The 22,630-nt window shown below is 39.8% G+C and overlaps 1 protein-coding gene across 1 annotated transcript in view; it reads left to right on the forward strand.

Annotated features, from left to right (window-relative positions):
• The window catches only part of SKA2 (spindle and kinetochore associated complex subunit 2), a 61,961-nt gene that overhangs the window by 1,319 nt on the left and 38,012 nt on the right, over nt 1-22,630 (forward strand). The window contains exons 2-4 of the mRNA XM_078679850.1: nt 4,737-4,800; nt 10,343-10,432; nt 13,016-13,192. Of these exons, the coding sequence (XP_078535976.1) occupies nt 4,798-4,800; nt 10,343-10,432; nt 13,016-13,192 (270 nt within the window). The 5' untranslated portion in view covers nt 4,737-4,797. The remainder of the gene's footprint in view (nt 1-4,736; nt 4,801-10,342; nt 10,433-13,015; nt 13,193-22,630) is intronic.

The raw sequence follows: 22,630 nt of genomic DNA on the forward strand, positions 1-22,630 counted from the left end.
ATTATTCTTGCAGTGACCACACTTCTGACTGACTAGCTTTCTCCAAGATATGTTTTCCCAGAATTAACGACTTCACTTTAGCCGATTCAATGGTGTTCCTAGTCTAGAAGAAAAGTTGTGTAGATAGCTTTGATTTGGTGTAGATGAAACCACACACAAAAACCTGCGAATCTGTCCAGTTTAGGTGCAGTGTAGGGTTTTACTAGAAACAAAACGGTATGTAGAGTGTATATATCTTTATAGTTCACGAGTCCTTAATTACATTTTAAATACATCTGTTTTGTTCGGCTAGTTTTCAAGTAGTTGGGTAATGAATTTCCATTTATTGTGCTGCTGTTTCTCTCACATTAATTTACCATAGAGGAAGTCATAAAAATGTTCCGCTCCAGCGGTCTCCTTATTACATTCACATTAAGTATTTCTTCACATCCTTTACCTGTGCCGTTTAAGTGATTTAGCTTGTTCTATTAGTTGAATGTTCTTTATCTTATTTACAGATACAGGATGTGTCACATGCATTCTCAGGCTTTCTTCTAGGAGAGCTCAATTGTTTATTAATTGTTTTATTTTATAACTTTTCTCACTTTTTGGTAAAGTGCCATCCTATAGCAGTACAACGTTTAGGCCTCCCCTCCATTTTTGAGATCCACAGTGTCTGACTATGCATTTCAAATAATGAACTGAGTGTTGTACTGTCAGGGGTGGAAGATGATGGGGCATATTACCAAGGGCCCTATCGCCGCTTTAGCAGCACTTTTTGCCACTAAAGCGGCACTTTTTTTGTTATTGCGCTATCAGCGAGCTGTCACTAACAGCAGTAAGTGACAGCTTTCTGACGAAAGCGACCGGTTTGGGTGCCACTTTGCATGTCAGCGATATTTATCGCTAATGACATGCAAAGTTCCCGACCAACAGACCTGATAAACAGCTGCTTACAGGCCTATCACCTATTAGCAAGGAGGCACTGGCCCTGGTTAGCGACGTAAGAAGTCACGCTAACCGGGGTCATCGCTGGTATTTTAACACCTGCTAATTTTATGATTTAGCAATACCTAACATGGGGGGGTGGATTATGCTGATACGACCCCAGGTTTGTATCAGCAAGGTTTTCCCCCTTCCCCATGCTACATCGCTGGTTTTGTCCCGATGTTGGCTCTTCCCTCCCGCTGTCGCTGGAATGTATATCACCATAGCGCTAATTGTTGCTAATACTGGGTTAGCGTGGCAATATATTCAAGTCATAGCTGGCAATGAAAATGTTCGCACTAAGCGCGCTCTGTAATATTTTTCGCAGTTTCTTTCTAATATGGCCCTATGTCCTTTGAGGGTTCATTTGCAGTAACAGTGTTAGGAAAGCCGAAGTTGAGAGTGCCAGCAAATCATTATTTTTGATCGTGGTCAAAACGGTTAGTAGCTCTTTCATGGATCGAGACTGACTTAGTATCGCTTGTCCAGAATTGGATCTTCTGGGCAGGCTCACACGCTCCTTTAGATTTGTTCTTTCTCGGGCAGATATTAAATTGTTTACCTCAGTACATATTTTTTGCCGTATGTATTTGATTTTAATTATTCATATTTAAATCTGCATATACTCCGAATTCTTTTTACTTTCTTCGGTGAGAATATTGTGGATTTTGAATCTTTCATATCACAATGGTATTTGTGTGATTTTTAAAAATGTGTTTTTGTCCCCCTAGCAATAGATAGTTTCTGATATACACACACTTAGTTTCTTAAACTCACTTAAGCAAGTTTCTTTTATGAGAACTATACCAGTCTTCTTTCCTTGACATGTGGAGGAGTTTTTGTTTGTTGTCTTGACTTCTCATGACGTTATTGTCCGACTTTTTTTTATTTTGTTTTGTGTAATTTTCTTGGTGAACGTTTCAGTCATTACCAGTAGGTTAAATCCTGTCCAGGGGTTGTTGAATTGTCCTATGATCAGTTTTGTTCCCGTCATTGTAAACAGGTAACAGCTCTCATGGTAGTATCTCACTTTTATTCAATTGCGATCAGTAAATGAGGTGCTGGGTAGTACTCTAGAGAAAGAGGGATTAAGCATCAGTAACTTGAAAGTAGTACAGCCATCTGGGCTGTGCATGTTGTTAGAGAATATACAAGGTTGTGTGAAGGTGATCATATGAGGACCTTGGTCATAAAAGTTCTGTAAAGATGTTTTCACATGGCAGTGAAATACGATATGCAGGCAGTATCCTTTTGTTGAGAACAACTCTATGGATGTGGTAAGTTTGGATTACCAAGTCATACAGTGAAAGTTGCCCTGAAGCTGTTTGAATTTTCCAAGTCTCCTGTTACCTACTTAATGAAACATTAATTCTTTTGTATGTTGATCATAATACTGTTGCTATAGTAGGTGATTTTGAATCCGCAGGAGAACATCTTCTAAAATGATAATTTTGTGTCCAATCCATGAAAAATGTTAGAAAAATGTCTCGTGTTCTGATGGATATTAGCTTGAAGTGTTTGATATTGAGAAGTGCTGTCTGTTGTAGCACAGTAATAGTAAACTGTAAGGTATATCTTTTGAAGTGTTGATTTATTTAATGATTTGTCAAACACATTCTTCTGCAGTGGGGATGTCCAGTAATACACACATAAGCAGAAATTATGAAACCACGGCAGCGACATTGGTTACCAAATGAGTAATATGCCAAATAGAACAACAGTCAACTTTGAAGAAATGAGAATAACCTCTGTAACCTTCTAAATGCTCACTTTTTATCTCCTCTGCCTAAACAGAAACTTGCCAGATTTGAGCAAAGATTTGCTTGTGCAACTCCTCTCGTTCTCTCAAATACACATTATGTTGAGTTGTTTGAACTTAAGTCAGGTTATATAGCTATAACCGTAGCCATACATGCATGAGTGAGATAATGGTCTGTAGGTTACTGCCCTGGCATACATGTCAGCTCTGCCGCATTTCAAGTCCAGAAATCTTTTTAAACCCACAGAACTTTGCTTACAGTGATAAGGTGGTATCCTAATATTTTTCCCGACATATATTCACTTTAATTTGTAGAAGGAAATTTATACTTTAATTAAAAAAAAACAAGCTTTTCAACAAAGACAATTAAATACCTGGTGAAGAACTGTGACTGTTCTTCGATGGGTTCTGCGTGGCATAAATAATTGTATTGCCCACCTGCTTAATTTTTGCAATGCAGTACAGTGATTGTAGACGAAACTGAAGTCTGGGCTTTTGTATATCCAGGTGTGTATCCATAGGAAGCTTCAGAAACGTCATCAGACAATTACTTATGTGACTGCATGTGCCTTAATGGACATGCTCAGCCATGAGCACATCTTGGAGGGACGTTACACTAAGCCACTCTGACCTTAACTCACCCACATGATGTTCTCATGGCCCAAACTCAAAGTAGGAAGCAGGTTAGACCTTTGCCCTGTTGGTAAAGTGAGCCTTGGTTATTAAATGGCATTCCCCTACAGCCCCGCTAATCATTGAGTGGCAATCAGAGATCAAGTATTGATCTACAGGTGAGAGCATTGCATTAAGCAGAGAAGAAATGAAAGGCTTTAAGAAGAATCCAATAATTAGACAATGAACGAGGTAGTCCAGTCATTCGATCGCACAATAGCTCATGAAAGAGCTACTCCGTGAACATGAAATGCACCCAGTATCCCAGCTGAGAAATATACTTGAAACAGACATAAAACAATTAGATAACACACATAGTCAAACAAGCTTTATTTCAAAGCAAAGTCTATATATTTCAGCCCAATCTGTAAAAGGCGCAATATCGGGAGCCTACAATTTAAGAGCTTCCACACATTCAAACTGCCTGTATATGCACACAGTTGGACTACATAACCATCAAAATTGGCTAGGTAAAGTTTACCCTTAGTCACAGAAAAATCAACCTCACTCTAAGCAGTAGACATATCCAATGTATTACATACTGAAGATGTATTTAACCACTGTATGTTTAAAAGATCTTATAATTTTGACATGAGAAAAACAAATCTACATAGAGGTTTAAAATTGGTATCTTTCAATCTAAATACTGTTGAAGCACGATATGTGAAACGTAATAAAAACGTTTATTTGTAATTTGGGTAACAATTATCCCAATGGCAATTGCTAATACAAATTGGAAGAATCACAATAATCTGTGCTAAATGGGGACTCAAGAGATCTTTGAGTCAGCAAACTGGGTTTTCATGTGTCAGTATTTCTGTTCTATGGTAATAACATGGACTTGACTATTACACAGCAATAATACACATATGAATGTACCTTTAGTAGTACAGTTGCTTTAAGTATGGTTATTGGGCCACGTTTAATTTCAGTCGCATGGTGTGTGCATATTGTATACATGCTGAAAAGTAGCAGATTTGCTTTAATTCTTTATCCAAGCTGGCTAGTTAGGGTATTCCTCAATCGGAATCTGCTCTCTACACAGATGTTTTTCTCCTCAAATGACATACTAATTTCCAGAGGTGGGTGAGTTGATTTTTAAGCTCTTCAAGTGTTGTATTAGCCTTTGCAATGTGGATGTACTGCTACTATAGTTAATTTAGTTCAGTGGAGTAGGGCATTTCAAAGATTTTCGTAACCTACACAGACTTTATACCTGGTAATGGATTAATTGAGACCTATTCAGTAGGGTAATGTAACATCTACTGTTCTACCTTTAAACAGCAAGCAATGGCCATATGAAGAACACTAAAACAGATATTATATTTGTTCTATTTAGTGCAGTGCCAGTGCTTTTTCAGAACTTTCCTGATTCTGCAGTATTTTTCACATTGTATTGGATGGTGAGTTTTCTTTCATTGGCAATTTTTAGATCATCTCTTCTTGTCATGGGACATTGTGAAGATCTTGTTCTTTCAGGTAAGAGTTAAAGGTTAGGCTGTTTGCACAACTAGAGCATCTAAACCTGGTTACCTCTGGCACCTAAAAAAATAAAAACTCCTGCCATGGCAAATTTTTCTGAGATTCATATTAGCTGATAACCAAAGAGCGAGAGTTTGTGTAACTGTTTTTATGTGTGAATGTGTCAGTTGGGGGTTTCTGTGAGTGAAACCTTTTACCTTTTTGACCAGTTGATTATTTAACACAAGTTTCAAGTTTATTTATTAATGCTCGGCTAATTAATGACATTGTAAATTGATAAAACAGATTAATAAAAAACAGCACAGCTAGTTGTAGTGCAAGACATTATTATAGCATGTGGTTCAGTGAGATTTTAAAATGATTACAGATAAATATTGCATATGAAATAGCATAATTGCAGTAAAAATGTCAGACACTGCTGTAGCACCAGTTGTAGTCATTTAAAATGTCAATACATCATTATTAAAAAGGAATTCCTTTCACACAATATCAAGATATTGCCAAAGTCGTCTTTGTGATACTAGTATGATTAACACACATTTTATTTGGTCATTTGAAAAGCCTGTAAGAACATTGTAATGAAATGTAATCTACCAATATATCCGTTATTACAAGAAACTCTGTGCAGAATTTAGTGGCACAAGTCAAGCTTTGTTGTTGCCTTTTCATCCCTTTTGAGCAGGTATTTGCTTTTGTCTTTAAGAAGCTCTTAAGTAATATCTTTTGAGATTTGTTTTAAACAATATACAAATTCACTTTCTAATGTATTCTGTCCAGAGCCCTTTTCACGTTGTACTACTAGTGACTATACACTGAAAGCAGTGCAATGTTAAAAGGGCATTGGCCAGCCATGCTGTCTACAGTATCAAAATCTCAAGAGCTAAAACATTGTTAATTACACAGTTCTGGTTGCAGTATTTATTTATACAACAGTTCTTTCCGGCATACTTTTAATTTTTAATAAAGAGAAGAGTACTTTTGGAAGAAATCTTCAGTTGTCCATCAAGCATTCTGCCAACAAATGCTCTGACTTCATTGCACTACTGTACTTTACAGCTAGCAGTGCAATAGTATTGTCAAAGCATTTGAAGGTGGAGTTTACAACACTTGAATTTGTGTCTTAGATTGTGCATCAAAATATTTGATTATATTTTATTTATATGCAGCAGAAGTCCGCTTGAACTGTTAATGTACTTAGTATAATAAGTAAGTATTTTTCTCTATTTGTGATTAGATGCTTTAAGAATTGTTAAATGCTTCCACATTGCATAAATAGTTTGTTATTGACAGTCTCATCTGTTAAGAGTGTATTACTGTATGTATTACAATATGGTCATTACTGAAGCATATGTATAACCGCTCTTGTAAATTAAACATTATTTAAATGAAATCTGCACGATTATGCTTGAATAAATTAACAAAACCCACAAAGCTCTCTACAATGGAAATTTGCATTCATTTATGTCAACATGGTGTGTGCATAATTTAGGCACTCACAAGCAATGGCAGAACGTTCTACGTGTGAAATGAAGTGCTATTTGGGAATCTTTGCCTTGCCTCTATCTCAAAGTTGCATGCCCCGGCAAATGCTGATGTAATTCATAAGGAAACATTATATTGTAAATATGTATTCAGCAAACTGTTGTAGGACAGTTTTTTTCAAATGTCCTCTTTCAGGTTTGCACTTAACACTACATGATTTTGTAAAAAGATCATATAGTTTTCATTTAATGGCTTGGGATAAGTAATATTTTTAGAAATGTGAACAAAATAGATTTGTTTTCAATTTAATTGTTTGTGATCCTTATGTATGTTTATGTAATATATAGGTCACTAGCAATACATGTCTAGCCTTAATGACTTGAATATTAGCTGCTTGATACATGGTTTACATGGTTTAAAACCATTTGTACATCTGTTTATCTTAAATAGAAACAAGCAATAAAACTATAAAATGTCAACTATTTGAACAGTGGCTGGCCCATTTTAAAAAGTATTTATTTGTCTCTATTGCCTTAGTCTCTAATTTACAACTGTACTTTTAAAGATTAATAGGGGTTAGGCCAAGAAGGCACAATGTTTACTCCATCCAAACTTAACAGCATGTACTTTTTGAGATTGTTTGTTTTAAATAGTCAAAGGACCATTTTATATCCATAATAGTTGAAATTGAAATATGCCAACCTATTTTTTTTTTCTACATTTAGAATAGATTAGCTCACTAAACCTCAGTCCTCTACAATATATGTGCCTAACAGCAGGGTCACGTGTTTCAATTTCTGTTGGCCCACCTCGTAATACCTCCAAGATCATTCAGATGTGTACCACTGAACTTTGAGATAACTGGGTTTATGATCCTGCCTAAAGAATTGAGGGAGGAGGTGCTGTATAATCAACTAGTTAATCATAAACAATCTCTTACAGCAATACGTATAAAAAAATATAGCTTTAAAATCTTTTTAGTTGTACATTCCTTTTATAATTTCGAAGGGTTATCCCATTTAACTTTAAAATAGAAGTGTTTAAGTAGCTGCGGGGACGTGATACTTCATATATCTACTTGTCCCATTTGGTGCCACACGGTTAGGTGACAAATTATGGCAATGTTCTCATTGTGTCTGAGCTATAATAATAGACGTTCTGATTGTCCCAAACCTCATTAAATCATTCTTTGGATTATATAAAGTCTCTGATTATACATCTTTCTTATCGCATATTCTGAACATATCAGGGCTCTGTTTATCTCGGATCTTAGAATAGTAAAAGGCTCTGCTTATGCAGATGCTCTGTTGTCAGATTACACATGTATGTTTGCTTATGTGAAAATGGAATTCACAAAGGTTCTCTGGGGGTACGCCTGGAAGCCTGCAACGATTGCACATTTCCAGTCCTATATTCTTGTGAATTCCTCTGTCGAAATCACCCAACAATGCAAGGTCGTATATCTGTGGGTGATCTTAAGTAACTTTCTTTTCAAATTGGGGCCCATATGTGTTTTAAAGTGATTCGCCATTATTTAAAAAAAAAATATTGCCTTGCATCAAACATATTTAATTAAAAGATGATTTAGAGAAATGGTGTCTAAAGTTGTTCTTTAAAAACGCTAATTGTCTTTAAACTTCCTTTTTAGACCATGCCTACTAAACAGCACATATGCTGTCTATTGCAAGACATTCTTGGCTTTCCTAGAACATAAAGGGGCATGGGGCATACCAATTGCTTACAACAGGTTTGTTTTCTTGTCACTCAGTGCCTGTTTCCTATTTCTGCCCTAGTTTGCAATCTTGTTTGTCTGTCACATAGAGCATAGCTTCTTTACCACCTCTTTTGATTGGCTGGCTTTTATGCTTCTATAGTTTAATTTTTTTAGCACTACTTTTTTCTTTTGGTTAAGCACTACATGGGAGTGCATGTGTTTTCGTGCTGTCTCGTTCATGTACTTATGTCCCCCCCTGCCTTCCGTGTTGCTGGCCGTCACCTGTAGGCTTCTCTCAATACTCCACCATGTTGCGCTCATTGTCATGGATTTCCCTTGTTACCTTCTCATCTTTCTACCTACTCCTTGTGGCTTTTTCTCCCCACTCTCCATGTTACTTTTCCCAACCCACGGCCTCTTCACACCTGTTGCTTCTCCTTTCCATCTTCAATGTTGCTTTTCCCCACCCTTTTCTCTCATCGTTGTTGCTGCTCCCTGCCTTCTGTGTTGCTTCCCCAGCCTCCTTTTCGCTCACCAGTCATTTCTCCACGCCACACATGCCCTCCATGTTGCTTTCCCTTCCCGTGCCCTCCTCTCTTATCCGTTGTTTCTCCTCCCCTCACTTTTTCTTACATTCTTTCACACCTGCCCTCTGTACAGCCACGCTTAAAATCATTGGTAATGATAATAGGTACAAAAGGCAAGCTTCATTCGCATTGTCAGTGCTTGTTTTTATTTTTGTTGCAAATATTTTATGGGGAAATAGCTTTTATAATAAAATCACACCAGTCTTGCTTCCGTTCTTGTGCTTCTATTTTCATATCATAAACTCGCCTTCTAGGAGTATTATAAAGAGCCACGAATTGTTACATTTTGTAAAAACTTTTATATTCGTATGACTCTAATGCAAGCTGAGTTTACAGCTTCCTGTATTTCTTTAGAGCATTCTGACACCAGAGGCTTTACATTAATTCACCATATATAGTATTTCAAACATACCTATGTATGCATATCTTGACCTTGCAGCAAACCAGGATGTGTATCTATATGTTCATGCTTTTCAAACTTGTATTTGTGGTCCATTGATGCAAAGTCTATTAATACAGTTAGTGCACAAAGGAAATTCTGCGAACTCGGCGGTCACTGACAGTGGTTCTAGTATAACAATATTCACAAATTTGCAAAGTTTAAGAAATTGAGGCCTCCTATAATACTCCCCGAATGCTCTCTGGTTAGATGCAAATACTCTCAGAAACCTGCAAGCAAGATTGATGATTCTTTGCTTTCAAAATAAAAAGTACATAGAAAATAGCAACCCAAAGAAAAACATTTTGCTAAACTGGAATTTTAGTTACCATTTCTAGGAGGCATCATTTAGTAAAATGTGTTTGATACATGCTAGTATTTCCCAAACATTTTTATAATGGAAAATTAGTGTAAACCCAGTTTCGGCAAGATTATGGGAAACATTAAAATAAGCAAGCATTGGCCAACTCAATAGCACTGGAGCTGATTACCACTCTTTTGGTGTTGTCAATATGCTGCCATCATTTTTCATCTCACTGTTTAGCACTAAATCGACACCTTTTTTTCCTTTTAAAAAGGACAAGTAGATTCATGCACCCTGTCCCATGGACGAGTACTTATTTTCTAAAATTCCACATCCCTAGCCTAGAATTTAAAAAACTGTAACGAATAATAAAGTTGATACCTTTTCACTTTATTTAGGGTGAATAATAACTTTGTAAAAAATGCTTACATGATTACTGAGTAAATTAAAAACATTAATATGAGCAAGATTAGTAATGTTTTTGGGCACCTTTTTTATCTGTCATGGTGGATGAGAAGTGCTCTTAGGGCCACAGTCTTTTTGAGAGTTAAATAAAATAAACTATTTACTTAAATGAGTGACATGAGTTCCAAGAATATTTGTGTCTGAATTGGTAAGTTTGTTGGTTGGCCTTTTGTATTGCTGAGTGATAGGTTCATTTTGTTACAAATAATTTCAAATGTTATCCAGATTTTTAGTTTAACTCCTATTTAGATCCGCTCCCTAGTAGGAATATATACTTTGATAACGTTCTAAATAAACCATCAATTTGTTGCTCTTGATTTTGAAAATCAAGGTACACTTCATAATATGCAAATTACATTTACTCTTTGAATATTAAGTTGTTATATTTTTAGTGGTTTCATTTGGATGGGGTGTACAAATGTTTTTGATAGGCATTTTTGCAAGAAATTGTGGTTCATTGTGCATATTTTAGTTCCAGAAAGCTGAATCCGATTTGAATTATATCGAACAGAAATTGGAGTTTGAGATAAGAAAGTGTCATCCTGATAGTCCACCATCACAGGTAAATGTTCCCCTGTCATTGCTTTAGTGTTAAGCTCTTCAAATAGTATTTAAATGGTCTTTTTGTCTATGTACTCAAATATCAGTTTGTTTCTCTTAAATGGCAATTCTGATCCATTCAGCCGGTTCGATTTATGCATATCCAATATCGTCAAGTTGTCACTTGTAGTTGAGCCACTGTCTTGCCTTTTACAGCAACATGTGGCTGCTTTTAAGAGGTATATCGCCATTATCAGTAACCTATTGCCACAGGCAGTACTTTATGCTTCCCCACCCCATCTTACCTACCCACCCACCCCAAATTATGAATTGGTCCAACCCATGTAAATCACTCCTGCCTTGGAAAAAGTGTTTTGCTGGGCTGTGTTTTAGGTCGTTACAGACTGACCTCTGTGGTAGCCTGGGTCCCAATCCCTCCTTTTTGCCATTCCCTTTTCACTGCCAAAGTATGGAACACTACTATTGTTTCAAGAGTTGATCACCTTCCAGAAACAGTTAATAGCCACACATTTACCATCATCCTAGGAATTAGGCTACTTTCTTTTAGGAGTGGGTTACCAGGGACTTAGAGCCATGAGTTGGGGTCTGCTTTGCACCCACTCTACCGTAAAACCTTCCCAGAATCGTGCATTCTTGTCCATGTTAGATCTCCACTTGTTTGCAAGAAGAAATCGCACCATGGGCGGCAAGGAATATATTTTTTATTTACTTCTTTTTTAACTAATTCATTTCAGTATCACTTTGGGTATATGAAGTGAATATTTACCTTCTTCATGACTATAGTTAGTTTTATTGGATTGTAGACTTCGGGAAGTAATTTGGCTTCGTTGAATACCAACATTTTCCTTTTTTTCTTGTTTTTCCAAACTTCTTTTGTTTTCTTTGTGAAGTCTCATGAAACAAACACAAGGAGATGATGGTGGAGTGCTGAAACTTTTCAGACACTCACCCCAGTCACAGATCTGGGTTGAATCAATTATCGTTCGTTAGCTCACTTTGACACACCAGTTTGGACCCAACCTTATCAGGGCTCGAGAATTCCACTCGCATAGGTCCTACTCACCCTTTGTGGCAAGTAGGAAAACAAACAAAATTTGTCCTCTGTCTGTGAAAACGGAGCAAACGTGCCAAGATAACAAGAGAAGGCATTTTTATTGCTCACAAAGTTAATGAGCAATAAAGATGCTTTTAAATCTTATCTTGTCACATTTGATCCGCTTTCAGAGATGGAGGTCAAGTAGGTTGCAGTTAGGTCGAGGACATTTTTTAAGGTACTAGTCCTGCAGGACTAGTACCATTTTGGGAATTTTTCGAGCCCTGCTTATGCAAATCAGTCTTGACCCTGTGCCTCATTGAAACAGTCCAGCCCGAAATGCCACGGCAGGTCCTCCCTGGACCGGAAACAAGCATCCAGGGACTGGTTTCAGGGTAACACCCCTCATCAGCCAGGCTAGCATAAATCCAGTGGCAAAGTGAGCAAGGGACCCACGTCTCGGAATACCCTGCCAACTTAGGACGTACAAAGCAAACGCATGGAGATCATAGATGGAGTGCTGAAACTTCTCGGACACTCACTCCTAATCACAGATCTGGGTTGAATCCATCATCGTTCTTTAGCTCACTTCGCCATCCCAGTTTGGACCCAGCCTTTTGCAAATCAGTCTTGACCCTGTGCCTCATGGAACAGTCCAGCTCGAACTGCCAGGCCAAGTCCTCCCTGGACCTTAAACAAGCATCCTGGGATAGGTTTCTGGTTAACACTCCTCATCAGCAAGGTTAGCTTGAATCCAGTGGCATGAAACCACATCCTCATTACAACAGTGGGCAACATCATGGTGTCGGAAACAAGTAACCACAGTTGGGAGGAGAAGAGAAGCAAATTTAAGAATTAAGAAGTCAAATAGGTTCTTAATTAAAAGTTGTGAGAGAAACAATGCATCTCAAAATTAACAAAGCAAAACAAGCTAAATTTCTTAAGAATGAAATCCACGTAATTCAGCTTAAGAACAACACAGTGGTTTCTGAGGAAAATATAAGGCCAGCAGTACAGAGTTCTGCACAATCTATATCCAACTTGTTATTTAACTTATTTATTGCACAATCTGCCATTAGTATAGATTTGCTGGTCATTTTGCTAGTTTGGGGTATTTCTATCCAAACTTTACCTTCTCTGACCTGAGTCCGAATCTGTTTCGGACCTCAGGTGGTATGGTGTGAGCTAGGTTTCAATGATTTGGTATTTTGAGTTTTTGTGAGTGAGTCTGACGAACTGTACAAATTATTTTACATGGTTCACATTGGCAAAAGTTTATTATCCGACAGAAGTAAGTTCTGTCGGATGCCTTTTAAAGCCAGTTACTTTCTTATTCAAACTTTGTTGGTTCTCTACAGAGTTCTGTCTTTGTGCTAACCCTTTAGCTTCAACATGCATCACAGAGCTTCTTCGAGACCTATTACACTGAAATATAGGGTGACTTTATAAAGCATGAGTGAGATGCTTGTTGCGGTGTTCTGTTGAATTATTTGCCTTGTATTGTGATATCTTAATATTGCCTGTTATGACCACTTGTCAATTTTTATGTAGGAAGATCCTGTCAAACTGCTGGAACAGTTGTCTGCAGCGAAGTTACGATATAAGTCTTTATCTGCACAGTTGGATAAAATAGCAGTGGAGCAGAAAGAATCAATTGTCAGCATTCAAAGTACTCTAGCAAGCACCATGAAGATGGTGCAGCAGCTACAACAGCATACTGATCTGGAGGTAATTGGATTGTGAAAGTAAAGCAAAGAAAATGTACAAACAAAATCTTAAGCATAAAACAAAACTGCCAGCCATTTGCGTGAGATTTTTAGTTGCTGCCTTATATTTCTGTTTAAGGGTTGAGTCCCATTATATCCTACTTAATCTATGGCCCTTAATTTGTTTCCTCACTAGCAGGTTCAGTCACCTTAAAGGTAATGTGAGCAGACAAATTGACTCAAAAATCATATAACCAAAGCTGCAGATATCCAAGAATAGGAGAATCCTCTCGTTTAGCAACACCAGTGTCTAGTCCTCTGAGGCTTTAGTGCCCAAGTTGAGGACAGAGAAGAATACCAAGAATGGCTTTCAGTTGAGAGGATTGCAAAATGGTGAAGCCCATAGGTTCAAAATCTTCCTCCGAGGTATTAACCTTTGCAAATAGTCTGGAGAATTTGGGCACATTCTGTATTTAACAGCTGGAAATCATGTGTAAAAAATCTACAATGATAGCTTAACATCCGTTGTTCCTGGTGCTCGACAAAGGCAACTTGATATGCTCCACAGACTTCCAGGCTGCCTACTTTCATAATCCCATCGCAGTGAAACAGCTGATGTTTGTTGTAAATCAGTACTCCCACTTTAGGGTGCTTCTTTTTTGGTTTAAAGCCGGTCAATACAACCTGGAGACAAGGTAGACACACCGCCAACTATAAACCATGCCAATGCTGTGTTGGGGTTTTCATTTTTTTTCCTCTTAATTTGTTTTAATTTTTTTCAGACCAACAGTATTATGTGTGCCAGAAAATCAAATTGGATTTTAAAAATTAAATGGAGGACTGCTTGGAATGGGGCATTGCCACCCCAGACCTGACACAATACTATAGAGGGGCGCACGTTCTGGTACTTAAGGCCTGGTGGTTTGTGGGGTTGGAGGACTCTGCATACGCAGGGAACGGGTGAGTCTTGGGTCACGACAGTCTTCTACACTTGCTATAGGGCAGGGCTTTCCTAGACTGCTCACCACCACGTGGATGGATCTGATCATCTGGAAAAAAGACACGAAGTCCTCAGGAACAGCTGTAAACTGACATTGGAGACCCCATTGTGGAAGGGGACTACACTCCCTCCTCCAAGCCCGCTGCCATCTTCCGCTTCCAACAAATCCCCCGATGCTTGGGCCAACTCAAGGACAAGGACTGGATGGAAGCAGTGGTGGCCCCGAGGGAGGCGATGGTTGCTGCGCAGTTCCACCTTATCCAATTCAAAATCTTACACCACACATACCGCATGAGGGTACGACTATTCAGAATGGGGTTAGTGGGCCCTGGGGCTGCCTATGCTGCAGTGTTGCTACTGGAGACTTTTTACACACATTCTGGAGCTGTCCACTCCTATCACATTTATGGGAAAGGATGCTTGCCTGGAGGGTTCCTAGGTAACCAAAACTACTCTTACTCCATCTTGCAGGTGTTGCTGAGGGTAATCGATATAAGAAGACGTTACTTTTGTCAGGACTGCTTGTGCCCAAGTGAGAAATTGCATAGGAGTGGGGAAATGTAGGGGCTAGATGGGCAAAGGGCATGGATTTCTGCATGGGCTTGGAGCACCCGATATATCAAGATTGGTGGAGCCCCGTAACTATTTCACGAATTTGAAAGACTGAGAAGAACACCATGGGAACTATATCGAATCTTGCCCACCCATGCCTTGGACCATGAACAAGGAGTCTAACTCTGTTCAGGCCGCACCGCATTGAGGCTTGTTGGGAGGGGATGTGCCTTTGTGTTTCCAAGGAATAAGCAAAATATAGTGGAGTTGTGCAGTGATTATGATGATGATTGGTGTATATATTCTGCATACTATCCTGGTACGTGTTTTGGGGGTTTTTGTCTAAAATTCTAATTAAAAAGATGTACAAAAAAATGCAGTCACTTTGAGGCGCAGAGACACCACAGTTGCAGCATGCACCACAATGACTTCCAATGTTCCAGTTTAGTCTTCTTCTGCTCTTTGGAAAGGTAGGAGGCAGGGCTCTCTGGTATTTTAATCAAATGTATTTCTGTGTCAGAAACTATATTGTCGAGTAGTTTTTTCAACATACTTAGCCAGATGATATTTATAACGACAATATTCTGACGGAAAAAAATAGAGTAACATGCCTAGCAGCCTGCCTATAGCCCACCCACATAAACGTAATATCAGAAGTGACTCGTGTGGTTGTGAAGTTTCTCGGAAATGAAAAATGTTCAATAATCCTTTAGTTTTAGTCTGTTATTACTGTGATAATTATACTTGATGTAGGAGGCAACTAAAAGTTTCATCTTTGTTTTCGGTACTTATCAGAGCAGGCATTAAGTGGTTAAACCGTAGTAATTATGTGAATATGGTTAGTACACATACACCTATGTGCAGGTTTGATGATATTTTAAAACAGCAAAGCTTTGTCTTAATAACGTTTTGTATATTAAGTGCCAAAGCATTTAATTTGCTACAAAAGCGCAATAGAATCCTGTTTGATTAGGGTGTGGTGGATATGGTCTTAACCAACTCTGTTTATATGACGAGTTATATTTTTATTGGACTAGATTGGTATTCTTTTGGTTCTTTATCTAATTTGTCTGGCCTTAATCAGCAGGTAAATGGAGGAACAAGAGCCACACAGGAGCTACAGCTAGTAAACGCAAGTCATCTGGATGGCACATTTGTTTTATGTATTGGTCCTTTTCTTTCTTGTGCTATTTGAAAAGCTTGATAATTTGTAGTTTAGGCACTCCTAGTGAAGGGGAAAAAGAAAGTTACCTTTGGTAACAATGTTTCTGGATGAATACTAATCTTCTCACCGGTTCCTCGCCGCCTTCAAGGTTCCAGGTGGCTCCATCCTGAACTATTCCGCCAAACATGTAGTCTCTAGAGTATAGAAGGCGCACTACTCAGGCCACTATCGACCATTCCCAATATTCTTTTATGCCATATCAAGGCGTTCAGTGAAGAACCGAAACACATAGTTGTTAACAATACAGCATCCATTTAGATCTTATTAATCACTGTACTAGCTCATCATGTAGGAGGGAGGCCGGTAAGGGAACCTGTAATTATGTATCTTAACAGAATCATTGATACCAAAGTTATGTAAATGTTTCTCCTGATGAATACATCTTCCTGCAGATTTCTCACCTTTATGTATGAGTCCCCAAAGCAGTACCTCCCTGGGAGGTGGAATTGAGCAGTGCCAGTTAAGCTAAGACAGGCAAAAGCGTAGAACCAACTTTAGTGGGTAGAAAAGAGAAGGGTGGACAAAGTTAAAGCACCTCACGTTCGCCAACGCTGAAACTTCTGCTATAGACACTGGCAAAGCGGACCTGTACATCAAAAAGAGCGGTACATTTGCTGTGGTGTTTTGAGAGGCTGAGGTGGCTGCCATTGACTGGAATGCACCATTCTGGAATAACCACTGAGCCTCTGCTACTGTTAGAGGAATTAATTGCCTTGGGAACGTCAGTCCTAGGTCATGAAACGTAGCCATTCGGTTCCATTGAGGAATATGCATTCTCCTTGAAAAGCGGCTTGCCATCAAAGAGCATACCCATGAGCGTTGCCTGGACATATCTCGAAAATATGGTGAAAAGTATCTATCTGTGTAATAACCGTGAGCAACGGCAGAGTGAAATCCATCCTTCAGGATCTGTTTTAGTGTATTTATTCCATCACTCACCAGGTTAGAGAATAGCTCTGTCAGGCAGAATACTATATGGTTTAGGTCGCATGCTAGATTTTACTTCAGCAAGAGGCAAAATCAGTTTTAAGAGGTCTGCTGCCTTCTGAGAACTGCTGTGGTGGAGTAGACCATCTCTAAAGTCGGGCCAAAAGTGTTGGAAATGTCCCATTCTGGTGAAGTAATTAAGCCATTGGGAATTTGCAAGTCAATTCTGCATCGGTTTTATAAGGGGTGGAGGACATAATCATTCCTGAGTCCTTATTCATGGTGTGGTCATACTCCCTATCCTCCATAGACAAAGTATCTGAGGCAAACATGTACAAGTAGATGAGTATTTGCAAACCTGGAGTTGCACATATTGGTACATCGTTAAAAATATGCATTGACCACCTTCTTTACTTCACTAAATGTTTTACTTGTATGGACTGCTTGGCCGCTACCAGAGTCTACTACTTCTATGGCATCATTATTGACTTCGATATTGCCAGAGAAGAAAGGTCTAAGCAAATGGAGAACAGATTCGTAGCCATTTTGACTTCACTTTGGGTACCGAGGCTGGTGCCCACGGAAGCAAGGGGTCTGATTCACCACTGCTGCAGAAATGTATAGCCCTTCAGAAGTAGCCCATAGGGCTGCAAGCTGTCTAGAAGAATTCCAGCATCTCTAGATGCAAGTGTTCAATCTGTGTTGGATTGTCGGAAAGACCAGAAACCTCTGTCTCAACTTCTACAGCACAGGGAGGGAATGGAGTGGGGGTGTCTCCCTAACGTAGTGGAAACTGCATTAAACATCATACCATCCTGAGAGGAAAAAACACTTACTTGAGGAAGTATAGGACTTCTCCTTTCTGTGATGTTTCTTATTAGAAAATCTCATAAAACATAGCAGTTGCCACTGTCCAATGATTGCATAGCTGCAGTTTTCATTGAAAAATCATTTTTGTTTTGCCTTTAATTTGGACTCTCTAGATCGGCACCAAATTTGGCTCTAGCTTAGCATAGGCAGCTAAGTTCTGGCATGCCAATTAACATGCCGTTCTCTGCAGAGGAAAAGGTTAAAAGGGGGCGAGAACAAATTGTGTTGTCCCAGTTTAACTCCAATTGGTAATTTTGCTTGCACCTGCAACAAAATTTGTTGAATGGATTTACAAGTTTAGCAAGAAAGTATAACTTTACTCAGAAGGCGTGATTTTTCATTGTTTTTGTAAATCTGTGCCGCAGTATTTAAGATAGTAGTGTTTAAAAAAAGGTGCCATGCATGTTTTGAAGAAAAGCGTTTTTTAATTTGCTAATAACTTTGGCACCGTTTGACGAATTGTCATGACATTTTCAAAATGTATTTGCCACTTACCTCAGCTGCTGTCTGTAAAGTTTTGGGGTGATTCAGCAAGCCTGGGCTGAAAATAAAGTAGGTGGTCCCAAAACTCATCTTCCCATCCAATTTCCTAAAGGTTATTTCAACACGACTAACAGCCCGAACTGCTGAACCGAATTACAAGAAAATTGACAGAAAGCTAGAGCTTGGTCCGAAGAGAGTGCCTTTTTGTGATTTGGTGTAAATCCGTTCAGTACTTTTGGAATTAAAAAATAGAAAAGATTTATGTATATGTAGGAACACGGAGCCTGACTGATCTCAGAGTGAGATCTGATTGACTGCCACCACTTCAACCAGGGAGTGTTGGCAGCTGTCTTAAGACTCGGCCCGAGTTCCCCAAACAGTGCTTTACAAAAACCAGAAGGTGGCAAGGTAGGAATACCCTAAGGCCACTAGGCCTGGTAGTGGGGTACTACAGGGACCCTGTCTTGGGTTAAAAAAAGTTTTTTCAATTCGCAAAAAAGTGTGGGCTCCCGGATGGACCAGGTCCCAGGGGGTTGTTTTATAAATATAATTAAGGGATGGGGCATGCGTATCCCTCCCCCACCCCTGCAACCCAGGCTGATTTTGTCCCCAGGGACCCTAACCCATGCGGCCCAGCCATTAACAAAAAAGGGGGAGGAGATTATATATATATATATATATATACAACTAGAGCTAAAGAACTACGACCCGTCACACCAACTGGGACATTTATTGGACCCCATATTTGGGAACTGGACGGGAGTTCAAACCTCATCTCCCCAACCAGTACCCTGGTCCGATCACTTTGTTATCCCCATGCAAATTCAATTAGATGAAACTGAACACAACAAAGATAGTGCACAACGATATCAACGTAGGAAATGGAAAAATTTCTCTCGACTCCTTTATAAAAATCATTGAAAATGCGGGACCTCCTAGAGGATCTGACAGTGAGACAGCATATAAACATCTACAGAACTGGATCACTAATGCTCTAGATATCACTGCTCCTATTCGCAATTTAACTAACTCTAAGAGGACTAAAAAAACTGCCCCGTGGTTTACACAGGAGCTTCAGCTAGCCAAAACTGCTTGCAAAAAGCTTGAAAGGGAATGGCGCAATAACTTCTGCCCTAAGATCAAAACCCTATATAAAACGGCGCAAAAAGAATATACCAAAATGATTCGAGTGTCTAAAGCATCTCATTATAGTAACCGTATCTTGGAAGCTGAAAACTCCTCGAAAGAGCTCTTTCAGATCTACAAAGAAATTTCTATAATAACTACGAATCCAACATCCCACAATGATTCAGTAGATACCTGCAACAAAATTGCGAAGTATTTTGCCGGCAAGATCACTGACATCTATGCCAATTTCTCCAGTAATATAAAATCTGGCACTGCCTCTGTTGAAAGGGAGGATATCATCCTTACAAAATCTTGCCTCTGTGCTTTTACTGTTCCTCCCTCCGAAATTCTCATGAAAACTTGTAAAAGTATTAAATCTGGCTCTCCACGAGATCTCGCTCCCCCTAAAGTTTTAGCAGCTAGCCTCTCGGTCTTAGAGCCCCACTTTAGACATATGCTCCAAGTCTCTTTTAACACTGCCTGTCTGCCTGTAGAATGGAAGAAAGCAATCGTACTCCCCATTAAGAAAAAACCGAATGTGAGCCAGGATATTCTGGAGAACTTACGCCCCATTTCCTTGCTACCTTATCTAGCAAAACTTGCCGAGAAAGTAGCCAACATCCAACTCATGGCCCACCTTGAATCTCAAAATGTCTTTCATAGATCGCAGTCGGGCTTTAGATCGAGTTACTCCACAGAGACAGCGCTCCTGAGAGCGACCGAAACTCTGCGGGAAGGAGCCGATGAGGGTAAGATCATGGCACTCATCATGCTGGACCTCAGTGCCGTGTTTGACACTGTAGCACACTCCATCTTGCTACAGTGTCTAAACAAAGCGGGGGTCACCAAAGAGGCTCTGGGGTGGCTGAAGGCTTTTCTTACCAACAGGAGCTTTCAGGTCCAGAGAGGAAATTTTCTCTCGGACAGCATGGTATTAGAACAGGGGGTACCTCAGGGCTCTGCCCTGAGTCCCACCCTGTTCAACCTCTATATGGCGCCGTTGGCAGAGGTGGTTCAATCGTACGGCGTAGAGCTTGTCTCTTACGCCGACGATGCTCAACTGTTGATCTCTTTATCCCAAGCTCCCACCTCTGATGCTGACAACTTCAAATCCTGCATGAGCAATCTCGCAGATTGGATGACTAATCACTGCCTCAAACTAAATGGCACAAAAACTGAGGTACTCATAATAGGAGGTAAGGACTCCAACTGGACCAAAGACTGGTGGCCTCCCTGTTTAGGGTCCCTACCCACTCCCAGTCGGGAAGCGAAGAACTTAGGCGTATGGATTGATAACAAACTTTCGTACGACAGCCATGTAAAAAAAAACTGTAGGAAAGTGCTTTGGAGTCATGAGAACTCTCAATCGTACCCTGGATCTTCTCCCTCTAGATTCCAGGCGTACCATGACTCAGGCACTTATAACCTCCCGTATAGACTACGGCAATGTGCTTCTGTTGGGTACCTCTGAAAAGAACATCAGAAGATTGCAGGTCTTACAAAATTCAGCTGCACGTTTAGTGCTAAGATTGCCCAGAAGAGCACCTTCTAAACCCACCTTGGCTACCCTCCATTGGTTACCAATCAGGAAGAGAATCCTATTCAAGGCACTTCTCTGGTGCTATAGGATTATCTCTCAGAAAGCTCCATCCTATCTGTCCGATTTAGCCATGTCCTACGAGCCCAACAGATCCCTTCGTTCCAAGGGAATGGGTTTGCTCAAGACTCCACGCATAAAAAAAGCTAGAATGGGAGGTCGCTCTTTCCGTTCTCTAGCAGCCAACAGATGGAACACCCTTCCCATCAACATTAGACTAGCTAATGATGAGTCCTCTTTCAGAAAACTGCTGAAAACACATTTGTTCACCCTTTAGTTCCCCTTCCCCTTTCTTTCTCTTGACTCGATCTCCACAGCGCGGGGACATGCCGGGAGGCGTCACCAGGCGCTCTACAAACCCCTTTAATAATAATAATAATCTGGCAAAAACAAAGGTTACTGGGAAGTTTTAGATTGGTTCAGATTTTACACACACAAAACCATAATAATTCAGCACTTATAATTAGTTATCTCCAGCAACTATAACTTGTGCCCTAATGTAACGATATCTCGCGCCCGCCTTGCACAGTTGTCTTATCAATTTTACAGCAAATGTTGCAGTGATCTTATCAATGATGTCATGAGTCGTGTAATAAGTGGGGTAATGAGCAATGGATGGCGAGGGCAGGAGTTCTAGTTACAGATATCGACCCAAGGGCCATGCCCTTCTTTCTAGGAGAAGCTATCACTCCCCTCAAAAGGCTGCAGTGTCCATGGGAGGTTGAGGCCACTGCGTCAATCCGCTAGGCCTCCAGTATTCCATGTTCAATTATGCAAAAGTCCCAAGACTTGAAGTGGAGGCCTACCCCTCCTCCATTTGTCTCCTCCACAGAGACAGTCCGCAGCTGGCCATCCGTTCCACTGTCGTTTATATAAAATATTTCTAAAACGCAACACTCCTCTGCTAGGGGATATCTTGGTGCTGTACAAATCCCTAACCTAATGATCATATGCAGAAAAGCACATGAGAATAACCAGGTTTTCAGTTTCGTTCTAAACCATAACTGGTTCTCCGTAAGGCAAAGCTCCAAGGGTAGCAAATTCCACTGGGCTGCAGCCTGATGTGAAAAAGCACGACATCCTGTTCTAGCATTCTTTATTTTGATTGCATTTGCTAAAGCTAGATTGTGCGATCTCCAATCATGAGATGGTTAGTCAAATTCCACTCAGGCCTGTAGAATTTTGGAACTGGTGTTATACAAGACCGTGTGCTTATAGCATAAGAGACTGAAACTAGCTCTTTTCCACTTTGGTAGCCATTGCAACATGCTGAAGCGGATCTGAATCTGTCCATGTTACACATTAGCTTGACGGTCGCTTTTTAAATCACCTGTAATTTCCTAACCAGGTAATCTGCAATGCCCACAAAGAGGGAATTGCCATAGTCCAGGCGGCTAGTGATCAAAGCCTTGACAATGGTTTTCCGCCAAGCTATTGGCAACCACTTGGACAACCTTCTCAGCAATTTGAGGATTCTAAAACATTTTCCGCTGTTAACTTTAACGTGTTTCAGCATTGAAAAAGAGTTATTGTAGATGATTCCAAGATTCTTAGCTATTTTCTTTGGAAAGGGCATATCCTCCGAAGAGTCAGCCACCAAGAGGCATCCCAAATCAAGTGGGCTTCACTGAACAGCAGGCTCTCCTTTTTGTCAGCATTAAGTTTTAGGCAATAATTC

Source organism: Lissotriton helveticus, chromosome 3_1 (genome assembly GCF_964261635.1).
Source record: "Lissotriton helveticus chromosome 3_1, aLisHel1.1, whole genome shotgun sequence".
In the NCBI taxonomy this organism is placed as follows: Eukaryota; Metazoa; Chordata; class Amphibia; order Caudata; family Salamandridae; genus Lissotriton; species Lissotriton helveticus.